Raw genomic sequence first — 13,941 nt, 5'->3', positions numbered from 1 at the left:
TGAACCTAAAAAAGAGTATGTTAATAAATTGTGTAACAATAGTAGGATAATACAATATATGAAAATTCGCTCTGATAATTCGTCTGTGCAAAATTAATAATTAATTTTAAATAATTTTTTAAGTAATTTTTCAGTTAAGTAAGTTCAGAAGTTTGTAAAAAAATGGTATTAATATATAATAAATTAAATCATTCTCGCAAATAAAACAGAATGGCTAGTGGTTTTTAAACACTTCCAGGCAAAAACCCAGATACTGAAGTAAAAATCCAGGTACCAAAATTGAAGGAAAAATGCAAAAAAAGAAATTATTTCCGAACGTTGCCTCATAATAGTTTACCTACTCTATCAAGCTCAAATGAACCCTAAATTATGTCAAAACCCTACATTGGCAGTTACAATTTTTACATTTAGATTGAATATGCATACCGATCTATCAGCTCATCTACATACTGATAAATGCAATCAGTTGATAACCGATTGGAGACAGTGTCGATCCGATCATATGGTACTGCAGCTGGTCGGATATTGCAACTCAAATTACTCGGAAATGCTCTCCTGTCTGAAGGAAGAACGGATTGCAAAGCGAACTGAAAGCTTAAAGATGTCGAGTGAATGGAAAAGTAGGGTCAATAAGATGAAAGGAGCTGAAAAAGCGGAACTCAATTAGTGTCTTCCGCATAGATTTTAAAAAACGTATTTATAATACTGTAGAAATAAATAAACGACTAATTAACCCCTATTTTTTTATTACATCAACACGTTGGCATTCAATGTTGATTCCAGATGGAAACTAATTATTTCTTTGGCATTGAAAATCGAAAACACCATTTTCAGTAAATAACAGATTCTATTGATTGCGCAAATGTTATAAATTTACTTTCCATTTTTGTCTACTGTTATACTTAACAGTTGTTGATAGGAATCACTGGCCAAACAAATTTCCCATTAACGCGCTCCTTCGCTTAATAGCTCTTAATAGATATAAAAGCAAAAGTCAATAATGAAGTTGTGAACGTTTCACATATAATGGTGAAGCTAAACCTTATTCAAGAGATTTCTCGACAGGCTGGAGAATAAACACTTTTAAGTGGTAAGTTTGAGCTTGAAATTGGTTTGAATATATGTATTATGTATACATGTTATGAACTATAAAACGGTAAACAGTAGAAAAGAGTGAAATACTAGTGTTCTATTAAACTCCAAATTCGATATTAACGGCGTTTTGGTAAGCGCACAAAATACAACTTCACCCAAAAAATGTAAATTTTATGGCTAACTTTCCAGTAAAATTAGATCATCACAGATAAATCGCTGCATTATATGGTATCTTTATATTTTTTCCGGTTCTTCTTAAATTGTTTTAAATTTAACAAAGAAAGAAAAAAAAATTTCAAGAAAGTTGAAAACTTTCACTAAATTCTTAATTTTAGTTCGTTCTTCGCTCCCTTATCTGCTCCCAGAACATAAAATTGGGATGAATGCAAATAATTGATTACTAATCATTTAGTTTACATACACTATAAAAACGAAATGCATTCGTTATGAGCAGTTTCGCCATTATCCGTGTTTTATTACTGAGTTTTCGTAAATTTACATGTCTTGACCATGGAATATAAACCGACATAAAATCCGGTAAGTATCCGTGCCTCAAAACGATCTCGACGTTGAGTATGTAATTAGTTATTTGCATGTCTGATTGCGTTTGCCGAGATTTTATGTGGAATTAGCCAATTGCAAAAAATCACCAATAATCAGGAAAATGATTTGAAAAAATCCCATTTTACATAAAAATAACTTGCTCAACGATCCTTCACAGTTTGACGACATTTGCTCGACTATCGTAGCTCATTAAATTAATGATGAACACATGTAGTTTTGCGAGTGAATGGGTATTTTTACCCAACCTTCCACCACCAGTATTACGGTCACTGTTGCGACAAGGAAAGCGATGTACTCGTAGGTATACCTACTTTTAGCTGCTAGTGTGATTAGAAAAACGTAATTCTCGGAAAATATGCCACCAATAATTCTAAAGCAGATTATGGTAATAAAGGAACATTTCCACCTGTTTAAAACGCTGAAAACCGTACATTTAATCAATCTTAGAATTCGTGGAATGTTCAAAGCAGGGTGATGACCTTAATTCGGTAAGTCCAAGTGTTTAGCAAATGAAAGTAGAAACATTTTTTCAGGGGCATACTTTTTATTTAACTAGGATGAATGTGCTTGTAATATTTAACAGCTTATTTTAAGTGTAATATTTAATAAAATTTTCCGAAGTCAGTTATACAATGTTTTGTAATTAATAGTAGTTTCTCGAATCGCATAATTTTAAAACGCTCAAAATTATCGTGAGGAAGCGCTCCAAATGCAAGTGAAATCTAATAGCTCGTTTCAAATTTCTAAAAAAGTTTGGTACATTTGTGAATACAAAACAAAATGGAATATTCTTCGAGTATGCAAAAGGTTTGTTATATATTATGTTCATATTCAAATCATTTTATATAAATTAATAGCTAATAAAACAGTATATCTCGAAAATTAATCGATTAAAAATCGTTAGCAGTTTGATGATGTTCGAAAACTTGCAAGAAATAGACTGACTATAATATTATATTAATTCTCAGTCTAAGACATTGTAGCTGAAAGTTACACACACATTTTATCAAACATAATGTTTTTTTTTAATCAACAGCAGTCTTCATTTATAGCAGACTTAAGTCAAAAACAAATATCTCACGATTCCTCGTCGTAAATTCTTTGTTAATACTAAAGTACTTGAATTTGCTAATATTTACATGCTGATAACTTCTGCATATATGGTTAATCCTAAAGTTCAACGTTATATATATAGTGTTATATACACAAATTAGTGCAAAAAATGTTTACCAAAGTGTCGTAAATTATCAAACATTATCGAGTTAAGTCTCAATTTGCGTTGCCAAATATTAGAAAGCACTGCTAAAACATTATGTATGGTTAGTAGGCAAAGAGGCTAACTGAGGTATCGAAGCAAAGATATTTTCACTAGCCAGAAAAATATAAAATGATACATATATATTCCCTATTGCAATAGAAATTACTTATTCCAAACAATCTTTAGTGAGTAATTATAAGGCCATTGGAAGCTAATGAGCTTATCTACTCTACTGAAAATATGTACCTACTACTAGCCAATGTTTAAAGCTTATTAATCTTTAAAGTTTTTTAAAATGTTTTTTTTATTAGTTGACTGCATCTAAAATTTCGTTGGTTACAAATATTTAAGCTAAATCAAAAAAAAATTGTGACAAAAGCTCCGCCTTTCCAATCAAAAATGAAACCGCTGCTAGACAGTCTAACTGTTAATTGAAACTAATGATTCCAGTTTAATAGACTTAATAAACAAATGACGAATTTTTGATGTAAATTAATTTTTACTGAACATGTCAAGGAATATTTATTTAACATTAACTATGATTATTGATGGCTGCCACTTTTTTTCTTTAAACTCACACGACAGAAATTAAATTTTATTTATAGACAAGTTTTCAAATAGCTATAGAGTTGTGGCTGACATTATCTGATTCTGCAAATGTACTTAATAATGAATTTAATACCGAATTGCTGTATTGAATATTTTAGTGATTTTCTAAGGTTTAATAACTGCACAAAAAATAAACGTGAAAGTGTCAGCCTTCAATGCTTCCAGGTTTTTGTTACCACCAATTTTGATTAAATTCATGATATGGCAAAATAGTGCTAAAGTCACTTTAGCTGCTGTAGCGGCTCTAAAAAAAGTCAATATACTTAAAAGCTTTAATTCAGCTAAATGTGAGCAATTATTGTCTCTTAAATTTACTATTTTATAAGCAATTGAAACGATACAAATTTGCAATTCATGGACATGGAATATTTTTTTGAAAATAATTACTATTCACACTGAACACTTACTTTCTACAAGTTTTCTGGGTTTACAAGCCGTGAACCATTAAAATTGTTTCTTAACGTTTCGATCACAGTTGCAGTAAACATTTTCGAATGCGATGAAGTGTCTCATAGTCCGGAGGGAGAGAGCAATTTAAATGGGTTATGGCTGATAAGTAAGGAACATTTTTCAACTAATAGTTGCTATTCATTATTCCTCAAAACCTGTAAATATATGAACATTTTCTAAAATAACCGGATTCAAAATATCAAAAGCATCAAATGATTAGCATCGGTAGTTTAGAGTTGGCACACGCAAATTGGTTCTATTCTCTATCATGCGACATAATATTTCTCCGAAAAAAATTATTTTAAATCTCATTTCCTCCCATTTTTCTGTACACAGATGATTCCAATTAACGGAAAAATTAACTATATTACACAGAAAAACTATAGACAATTACGTGAGTATCAAAGTAATCACTCTGTATCGAACATACCCAATTAAATTCATTCAACCCATCAATTAAGTCCGGTTTCACCAAGCAATAATTTGAAGAGCATCCAGAACGTTTTATTCAGTTTTATTAAAAGTCAGAGTAGTTAGCAAATTTGCAATATCATTTGAATTTTAGGACTTCTAGCAGAGACGCAAAAGCTCATGACTAAACGTAATTCCGGCCGCAAAGTTAAACAAAGATAATAAAAATTTTGAAGTTAAATATTGACTTTTTTGTGTATTTAAAAAATGAACAAACCGCTGCACAACCGCCAGGAGAACTATTACGAAAATCAAAATGGGGAAAAAGAAGTCACTTACACTTTCGACGCGCCGGAAGAAAAAGTGGAAAATTTGATGGCAACCCATATTAGAACTGGAGCTTGGCAAATACTGCCTTCAGCATGTGGTAAGTGATAAGCATTGTTTTAAAATAATTACTTAACAAAACTTGTCCTCTAGTAAACGGGTAATAATAATATCGTGGCGTCTTGGAACCGTTTATTAATTGCATGCAAATTTCCCAATGAAATTTATTGAAATGTCTTATAAATTTGTCCAATAGAATCCTTCTAAGTGAATATGATTTCTGCAGTAATTGATACTTGATTTTCATTGGATGACGCAATGAAGCTGAGACTAATTTTAAAATATCATTATAAAGATGTTGCATTCGTCGCTACTTATAAGGAAAAATCACCCAAAGTAAATATTACTAGTGAAAGTATAATTTATTTCTTCACTGTGCAAACATCGCTCAAACCCAAACAATATTTTAAGTCGATGTTTAAATCAAATGTTTCATTTTTTTGCACGAAATATTTGGATATTTCGAATATTTAAAACAAACTTCCCCATCTCAAATGTTAGTCCAAATTATTCCGCAGCTAATGTCTGGCTGACAAAAATTGAAAATTTTGTAGATAAAAATCTTCTGCAGATAAACTATCGAATTTCCAGTCATGTGAATAATTTAGTACTAATACCGTACCTAATAAAGTAAGTCGTAAAACATAAAGAATGCTCTTTTAGTTGAGAGTTTAACATTCATAATTTATGATCAAAATTGAATTCGCTTCTGCGAAAATGTTCTCTACGCGACCGCGGAAAATGTTTCATGAACAGACTTTTCAAGGTATAATTCAAGTACGAGATCAACTGGAAAATCCAAACTTTGTTTAGATGCAAATATTCTAAATGAGCCCGTTCTAATAGCGATTTCCTTCAAACGCACTGCTTAAGTCAAATCATATAGATTAAATAAATACACATAATATGCAACTAGGTCAAGTCACATATGCTAAGGCTGTATGAACGTATACAAAACAATTTAAGCGATCAATTGTTAGTTATAAAATGTACTACTTCGAGGAACAAATGAAGAGAATTTTAAATATAAATGTCAATAAGCACGCGATTATTCAAACAAAACTTTTTCTGGGTTCAAATATTGCTATTTGTTGAATATAACGCAGTATCCGATTGTTTGAACTAAGGGGTTTATTGTAGATAATAAATCGATCAGTCTGCTCAAGTCTCAAAATAATGAATAATAAAAGTGCATGTGATGGGACACTCCTCACATAAAACGGACATGAATTTTAAAGGATAGCTAGATATTTTTTAATATACCTACAATATTTATTTAACCAACATCAAACAATCCAGGAAGATACAGTACCTTTCAAAATTTGAGTACATTCACTAATCACTCGGCACTATTTTATCACATTGAATAACAATATAATTTATTTATTTTCATGTAATAAACATGTAAAAAATTGTTCGTATGATTAAATTGTCTACGACTCGTTTGGTTCACATGTTACTTAATTGATTATAATTTGGCATCGACGTTGCGTAATTAGTTGAGCTGTAAAAGTTGCATGTGCAGACAGTCATCTGCAATGTATGAGATTCGTTAAGTGAAACACGTGTAGAATTAATAAGAATTTTGTGTCAAAACCTCTGTTTATTTTAATAAAATCTTCAAAGTCCGAAGCCGATTTATTTCAGATTATACAGAGTGAGCGTTTACGCAAATATTGAATTTTGTACAAGTTTGATTATATTTGATTAATAATTCTCATTCCGGGATTTCAATTTTAGCAACTAAACTTTGTTGCAAAAAGAATGCGTTTTATCAGCAACAGATAATGTGATCAACTATAGGTTCGAATCTTTAAATCGAAGAGACATTAAAACAACAAATTGGTCTCGAAAATTCATATTAAATGTTAAAAATATTTAGCGATTTTGCAATCAAAAAGAGATTTTAGTATTACATAGGCAAACGCTCAATGGTAGACAATAGACAGACGGCAAAGCTAACCTGAGGCTTTTAAATAGACCGTAATAAATTATAAATTTATTATAAAAAGATAATAAAATACATTTTTTGTATATTCAATCTGGCCATGAGAGTTTTTATCGCCATTGCACTGTGGTTTCATCTGCGGTCACGTATCAAAAATATCCATAATTTTATTTTGCCTTAAAGCATTGTCAAATTACTCAGAAATATCTAAATTTTACTAACTTGAACCGGAAAAAACTAGTTCATTAGATGTAAGAAATAATTTTCACCTGTGTGAAAACAACAGACAGAAATTGTGAAAACAAGCGCTGTAATAATGGAATGGGAGTGTAAGGGTATACATGTTTATAGTTAGAATTGTAAATGCGTATGTAATTAATGTATCCTATATTTTTTTCGAGTATCCTCCATCAACTTTTTTTTGCATAGTTTATTTTAATGTTGAAAATATGGTAGCTTTTAAATACTTTACCTCACGCTACCCCGCATATTAGATGCCTTCAAAAAATGCTTGAAATTTCGACTTTAAGATTGAATAAGGAAAAATGTCGCCAAATGTCGCGGAATGTGCATAAGAAGATATTTTATTATCCCTCTTGGTTAGTTTTGACTGCTTGTATTTTCCAATAATTAACGTTTTGTGACTAAACTGCTCAACTTTTCAAATTATATCAATATGGGATTAGTAACAAATCTAGTAACAATAAAATATGTAAGAATATGTGCTGTTTTAAACCATTTTTTACCAAAAAACATCACTGGACTAAAATGACAAGGTTATTGATTGAACTTTGGCCACCCCCTTTTTGCATCTAATTTGCAATTTAGTGAAAAATGTTAAATACAAAAGTTGTAGATATTAACGTCTAGTTTATTTTAAGATAATACCTATTGATACAGGGTGTCTCAAATTCAAGTGGCAGACCAAACTTACCTTTTTTTAAATCGAATGCCGTACTTTTTATTGCATATTCGAACTATTCGCACAATTCTAAGCCTATTCGATATAAATGTTCTATAATTATTTTCAACTGTTTTTGACTTTGGCAACTTTGGCCACCCCGTTTCTTCATCTAATTTGAAATTTATCTAATTTGAAATAAATAATCTTTATTTCCTATAGAAAAAGGCTATCGATAGAATGTAAATGGGGTCCAAATGGGGCTCCCATTTACTGAAATACCATGAATTTCGATCCCCCATTCCAAACGTGAGTACCCCAGGCCATTTCCGTTACAAYATTATGAATATTGTAGCGAATTAAATTATCTGCGACTTTTGTTTCAACATTTTTTTAATACGTTAAACCGTTTTAGAGATAGAGGGTGGAGAGAGAGCAGTGTTTAACTATGTACAGGGTGGTTATTGCTAATTTGAAATTTAGTGAAAAATGTATAATACCAAAGTTGCAGATATTAACTTCTAGTTTATTTTAAGGTAGTATCGATTGATACAGGGTGTCTGAAATTCAAGTGACAGACCAAACTTACCTTTTTTAATTGGAATGCCGTACTTTTTATTGCATATTCGAGCTATTCGAAAAACTCTAGGCTCATTCTATATAAATGTTCAATATTAATTTTCAACTGTTTTTGAGTTTTTTTAAAAACCAATATTGATTGACCTTTGGCCATCCCGTATTAACATTGAATTTGAAAATTAGAGAAAAATATTAATAAAAAGTACGGCCTTACATTTAAAGAAAGATAAGTTTAGTCTGCCACTTGAATTTGAGACACCCTGTATCAATTGGTATTATCTTAAAATAAACTAGACGTTAATATCTACAATTTTTGTATTCAACATTTTTCTCTAAATTTCAAATTATATGCAAAAACGGGGTGGCCAAAGTTCAATCAATAACCCTGTACACTAAAAAAGGTAGTGTTAAAAAAACGTATTTGTTTGTTACAGATAACAAAGTTAATTCACTTTTATCAGGATATAACTTTTTGATATTTGGCTTTTGAAAAAAGCTGATACTAACGTAGGAAATATCCGTAAAATCTTAGCGGAGTTAATTACTACTCCGCTCAGTAGCATCAATGGAAAGATTGGATAGAAACAATCGATTTGGAGAATCGTATTTCCTATCTTTCTACCTTTCCTATCTTGTGAACTACCACTTGAACAAACGTTTTCACTTCAACAAGAGGAAGTGGTACATATACCCGTAAAACGCCAAGAGTTTCTGGAAGATCATGTACTGTGAACAAAAAAAAGCAAAAGATTTTAAAAAGATTTTGAAGAATGTAGTGGGAGTTCGAAACGCAGAAGATTGTCCAATTTACGGCTTAACAGAAACGAAATACTTTCACTCATCGTCGAAGCGAAAGTGACCAAGCATCAATATATTTTAATTAATGAGTTCGTTAATTCAAAAGTTGTATCAAATCCTTTTCCTTCTTACCAGAAAATTGTTAAAGCAAAAGAAAAGTGCTATTCTTCTGGTAAACAAGTATCGGAGACATCTGCAGAAGTTGAGTTGCAATCGCTCTTAGATCATACTCATATTAAGCCTGATTGTGGAAAAGCCGCGAAGTGGAGGAAGTGGTACATCTGACGATGGAAATACCGCACGACGATTTTTTACAAATTCTGGTATTTTGTCTGAAATTACAGGCCTAAATAGAGACCTTATATATACATATATAATCTGGATATAAACTTAATTCAAATTTTTTTTAAATATATGCTTTAAAAATAGCTAGAGGACTTAGACCTATCTACCCGCTTCAGCTGACAAAATAATTGTACTTGCACTCCTATCCATAGGCGAACTTTCTGAAGAAGCTGCATAATTGCCCAACCAAAACATGAAATTATTTAGACGTGATAATACTAGAAAAGCTTCTCGTATTCTTACAAACACAAATCTTTTGCATAGACTTATTTTATATTCAGATCCATTCGATCCATTCGATGTTATTAAAGGATGTGTTTCATCTGCTACAAGAAGGTCAATAACGTAACTTCAAACTTTTACCAAGTCAGAAGTTTAGTTAGTTATTGTTAAACCTTACGTGTAAATGTTTGGTGCCACTTAATCTTAAGTTTTCCATAATCTTGAAAATTATGTAATGAATGCCTTGGATTTATTTCATACTTATGTTTACTTTGTTACATTTTAATACTATCTTTTCAAATTGAAACTGTTATACCTAAGCTCTCATTAAAATCATATTTCTCTAATAGCTCTAATAAAAAAATAAAAAATAGCTCTCATAAAAGATATTTCATAATCTTAGCTGGTCTATAAATGTAATCAAATTGTATTAAAAGCCATTCAGCTTTTTTTAAAATAATTTACTTGCTTTTATAATAAATATTTTCCCCAATCAAATGGCTTGAAAAGTGGTCCATAACTTATCTATCGAGTTTTCAAGGTTTCTCCCCAGTTTAGTCCAAATAACTGTTAATTTATTTTCCAAAACATATTTGAAAAATTGATTTTCGAATGAAAATCTTACATTTTAAATAACATATTAACTCTAAAACCAAAGTGATCGTATTGCCCATAAGGCGGGACCACTGTGCATTGGTGGAAGTTGGTGAGTTTTTCGGGCTTTTAGGTCGTCGTGGAAATAAGTTTTTTCTTCCCACTTCGCTAACAAGAACTACAGAAAAATAAAAATAGAAACTAAAAAAATTAACGTAATTTTAAGAATGCATGATAAACATGGGAAAAATAAGTTATGTTGTGTTTTCTGAACACAACCATCTGTAACAATGTTGGAACAAAACTTGGCAGAATATTGTAAGCTTTCGAGTGAAGCAACTCTGAGGGGACGATATACTTACGATGTTTTCCTTAAATAAAATTAATTTTCAAGTTTTCATATTTATTTGGGAAGCGAAAATATATCTTCACTATTTGGTTTGGAGTAAAAAATTTAAATGGTTTTATCATCAATTAATTAGATCAAGTCAAGTTTGAAATAATAACTTGCATTCAGTTTCAAGAATGCAAGAAAATTATTACAACTTAATTCATTAAACTCAGTCAATCACACTTGTTTTATACAGGGTGATTCAATAGTACTCTCACAAACTTCAGAAAATGATCGCTAGCATTATTCTAAGATGAAAATTGCTAATAAATGAGGGTTCTTAAGGACCTCAAATGTTCATATTTCTATTGAATGAAACTATTTCTTTTGTTCTCCAGTGGCGCGCGTATCGTCACAACCACAGCACAAAGCATATAATATAATATTTATGCTGTGGTCACAACATTCAATATTTTTGAAGAAAAAAATAGTGCGCCACTGATTTATCAAAAAAAAAAAATTACTTTTGATTGCCTGTTCAATTCCAAACAAAAAACTTTACTTGAGTTAAAATCACTTCCTTGGAAAGGGAGTGTTTAAAACAATTTGTATTTCAATTGACATGGATTTCAGCTTCAAGATACAACTGTTCGTTATTACAGGCTTGTGTGAATATATACTGAATTAATGCTGATGAGTTTACATGCTATCTGTGAAACTAAAGAACATTATGTACTTCGTAAGCATAATTAAATATTTCCTTTATGCTTAGCAGCGAAATAGAATATCATGAATTTGTAAAGTTGGCTAAATAGGATATCATAACTCTTGAGTTTTCGTTGTACAACGCATCATTCTCATGTAAACAAATATAAAATGTTTAAATGCATTGGAATGTTTTTCTCAAATCGCTCCAAAATCCGATCGAGATGCTTAATATAAACCATCCTTAACAATTTGTATTTTTTCTTAATTTCTAGCCTCTCTCACATGTATTCCTTTCGGATTAATGCTTGGATGGCCCTCTTCGAACTACCAGATTCTGTTATCAGCAGACTCACCTATAAAAATCACTATGGATCAAAGCGCAATGATAGCTGGATTCCTCCTATTTGGTGTGTCATTCGGGACAATGTTTTCGTCCAAACAACTAGGATTGGGGCCGAAATATGGCATAATTTTTGGAAATATCTGTATACTTCTCGGATGGATCATCATGTGGAGGGCGCAGGATATTTACGGTCTTTTAGTGAGCAGGATCATGATAGGGGCTGGTCATGGATATGCCATGGGGCAAATAAAGAATTACATATTAGAAATGACCGAAGCGCCCTTATCGGAGTATTTGATTAAGCTGGTGAATTTTTATGGGTTTTCTGGATTTGTGTTAGCGTATGTTGTAGGGCCGTTTGTGGATTTTACGCAATATTCACTTATCAGTTTGATTGTGTCTGCGTTCGTACTTTCCGCTCAATTTTTGTTGCCTTTGACGCCCAAAGAGTTGATTCGGTCCCAAAAAATCGAAGACGCCAAGAAGCTTTTGTCGTTCCTCAAACCGGATATAAACCCCGAAGAAGAGAGTCGGAAATTGATTCAAAATATATCCGAGGAACCTATTCAAAATGGGATTTTGCGAATTATGAAAGATAAAACTTTGCGGATTAATTTTCTGAAGTTAACAGTTCTTTTAATATGCCAGCAATATTGCGGCGCTCCACCTACATTGGTGTACACGCAAATCATATTTAGCAAATCAAATGTGCCTTATCCAGAGATGATTTCGCTTGGCTACGCAGTATTATTTTTTATATCGATAGTTATAGGTACTTTCGTATCTCCCAGATACAACAAAAAAGCTCTACTACTTATATCTAGTTGTAGTGTTCTGATTTTGTATATGTGTAAAATTATTGTGATATATTTTAAAATGAATGATAACTATTTTAGATATACGTCTGTGATAGTCATGTATTTATTTATAATATTCCATACGATAGGACTTGCAAGCATTCCATTTACATTGATTAACGACTGGTTTCCCAAGAGTTACAGATCGTTTGTGACGAAATATTTTATAATCCTATTTTCCCTACTAGCTCTAACCAATACGAAAATTTTCCAAGTTCTGATTACTCAATACGAATTTTATGTGCCATTTTGCTTTTTTACGTGCATAAATATATTTTCAGTGATTTTTATCAGCATTTTTATACCTTCGAAAACGGCGCCGTTGATAGAGGAAAATCGCTACAGTGCAAATATTACCATTACCTCAATTCAAATAACAAATAAAAAATAATCTGCATTGAGAAACATATGCATGTATCTGTATGAGATTTCCTGAAGAATCACGTGGTTTAAAATCGTACAATCAATTAACTAAACATTAGGGATTTTCCTCTGACGGTGGAAGCGTAAATTTATAGCGATTGACTTAAATGGGAAATTCAAGTTCCAAGATGTAAGGCTCATGAAAACATACTTAAAAACCTCTTAGACCGCAATATTTCTTCTTTCTTTAAACGAATTTTTGTTTTTGTTTACATTAAATTATTAATGTTATATTTTTTAATCATCAATTTGTTAATAAAACCTTTTTTTATTACAGAACGTTTTTGAAATATACATTTTTTAGGTAATTTTATATACAACGGTGTTTCACTAGCAACTTAACACCAATGTAATAGAGATTGAACAGAAAACCAGACATTTTATTTCTCCCAAACGTCGAAAATGCAAAGGACGCATTGTTTAACTTTTCTAAAAATGAAAAAACAAACTTTATCTTCTAAATATGTGAACAATTTCAAATTACTACTTGAAAACATTAACCTTGAGAGCGATATTTACTAAGCTGGCAACACTCAGGATTCCGGGAGATTTTTATGCAACTCTGAGCATCTGTAGTAAAGTTTGAGTTAAACGTATTCTAAAGGAGATGAAAATTTGAAACTGCTACTCGCTTTAAGAAATTGCGAATTTTTAAAGGAGAAATCGCATATGGGTAAAGGCATTCATTATGAGACCTATACTTTTTTAGGTGGCAAAACTCAGGATTGACCTAAGGAGAAACTCAATATTTAATTCAACCCGGTTATAGTGAACTTTCGGTTAAAACGAACTTTTCCCCTTTAATTGAAACGTCATCCATAAAAGCCAACGTATTTTTTTACTGGTTATAACGATCCCATTTATAACGAACTTCCGGATATAACGATCACTTTTTGGGTTAGTCGTATATTCACTTTCCGTTTATAACGAACTTTCACTCTCAACAACAATTTTGTCGAAGAATAATGTACCGTGGATGGCCGAGTATCGAATTCTTTCTTCTGGTTACAACTTTTATTTCACTCGGTACAACTTTAACTACGGAACAGGAACAAACTAACTTCTAAATTAATGTCAACTTCACAAACGATAACAATAACACACGGAAAACACGGATT

General features: G+C 31.3%; 1 protein-coding gene across 1 annotated transcript; it reads left to right on the top strand.

Moving 5' to 3' along the window:
- The first annotated feature begins 1,680 nt into the window (after positions 1 to 1,680).
- On the top strand, positions 1,681 to 13,194 carry LOC109536948 (sugar transporter ERD6-like 6). The gene is made up of 3 exons (XM_019903433.2): positions 1,681 to 2,147; positions 4,542 to 4,814; positions 11,473 to 13,194. Exons 2-3 carry the CDS (start codon positions 4,655 to 4,657, stop codon positions 12,789 to 12,791), a joined length of 1,479 nt encoding a protein of 492 aa, XP_019758992.2. The 5' UTR covers positions 1,681 to 2,147; positions 4,542 to 4,654; the 3' UTR covers positions 12,792 to 13,194.
- Positions 13,195 to 13,941: the final 747 nt, after the last annotated feature.

Source organism: Dendroctonus ponderosae, unplaced genomic scaffold (genome assembly GCF_020466585.1).
Source record: "Dendroctonus ponderosae isolate FM_Combo_2020 unplaced genomic scaffold, Dpon_F_20191213v2 Dpon_F_20191213_2, whole genome shotgun sequence".
In the NCBI taxonomy this organism is placed as follows: Eukaryota; Metazoa; Arthropoda; class Insecta; order Coleoptera; family Curculionidae; genus Dendroctonus; species Dendroctonus ponderosae.
The sequence above is the reverse complement of the archived record's forward strand: the minus strand, read 5'-3'. Positions and strand labels throughout refer to the sequence as shown.

What these genes read in the sequence shown, in the direction of transcription:
- LOC109536948 (XM_019903433.2), top strand. Translation starts at nt 4,655, where the DNA reads ATGAACAAACCGCTGCACAACCGCCAGGAGAACTATTACGAAAATCAA. An exon ending in AATACTGCCTTCAGCATGTG is followed by an intron (nt 4,815 to 11,472) that starts GTAAGTGATAAG and finishes CTTAATTTCTAG; the next exon opens with CCTCTCTCACATGTATTCCT.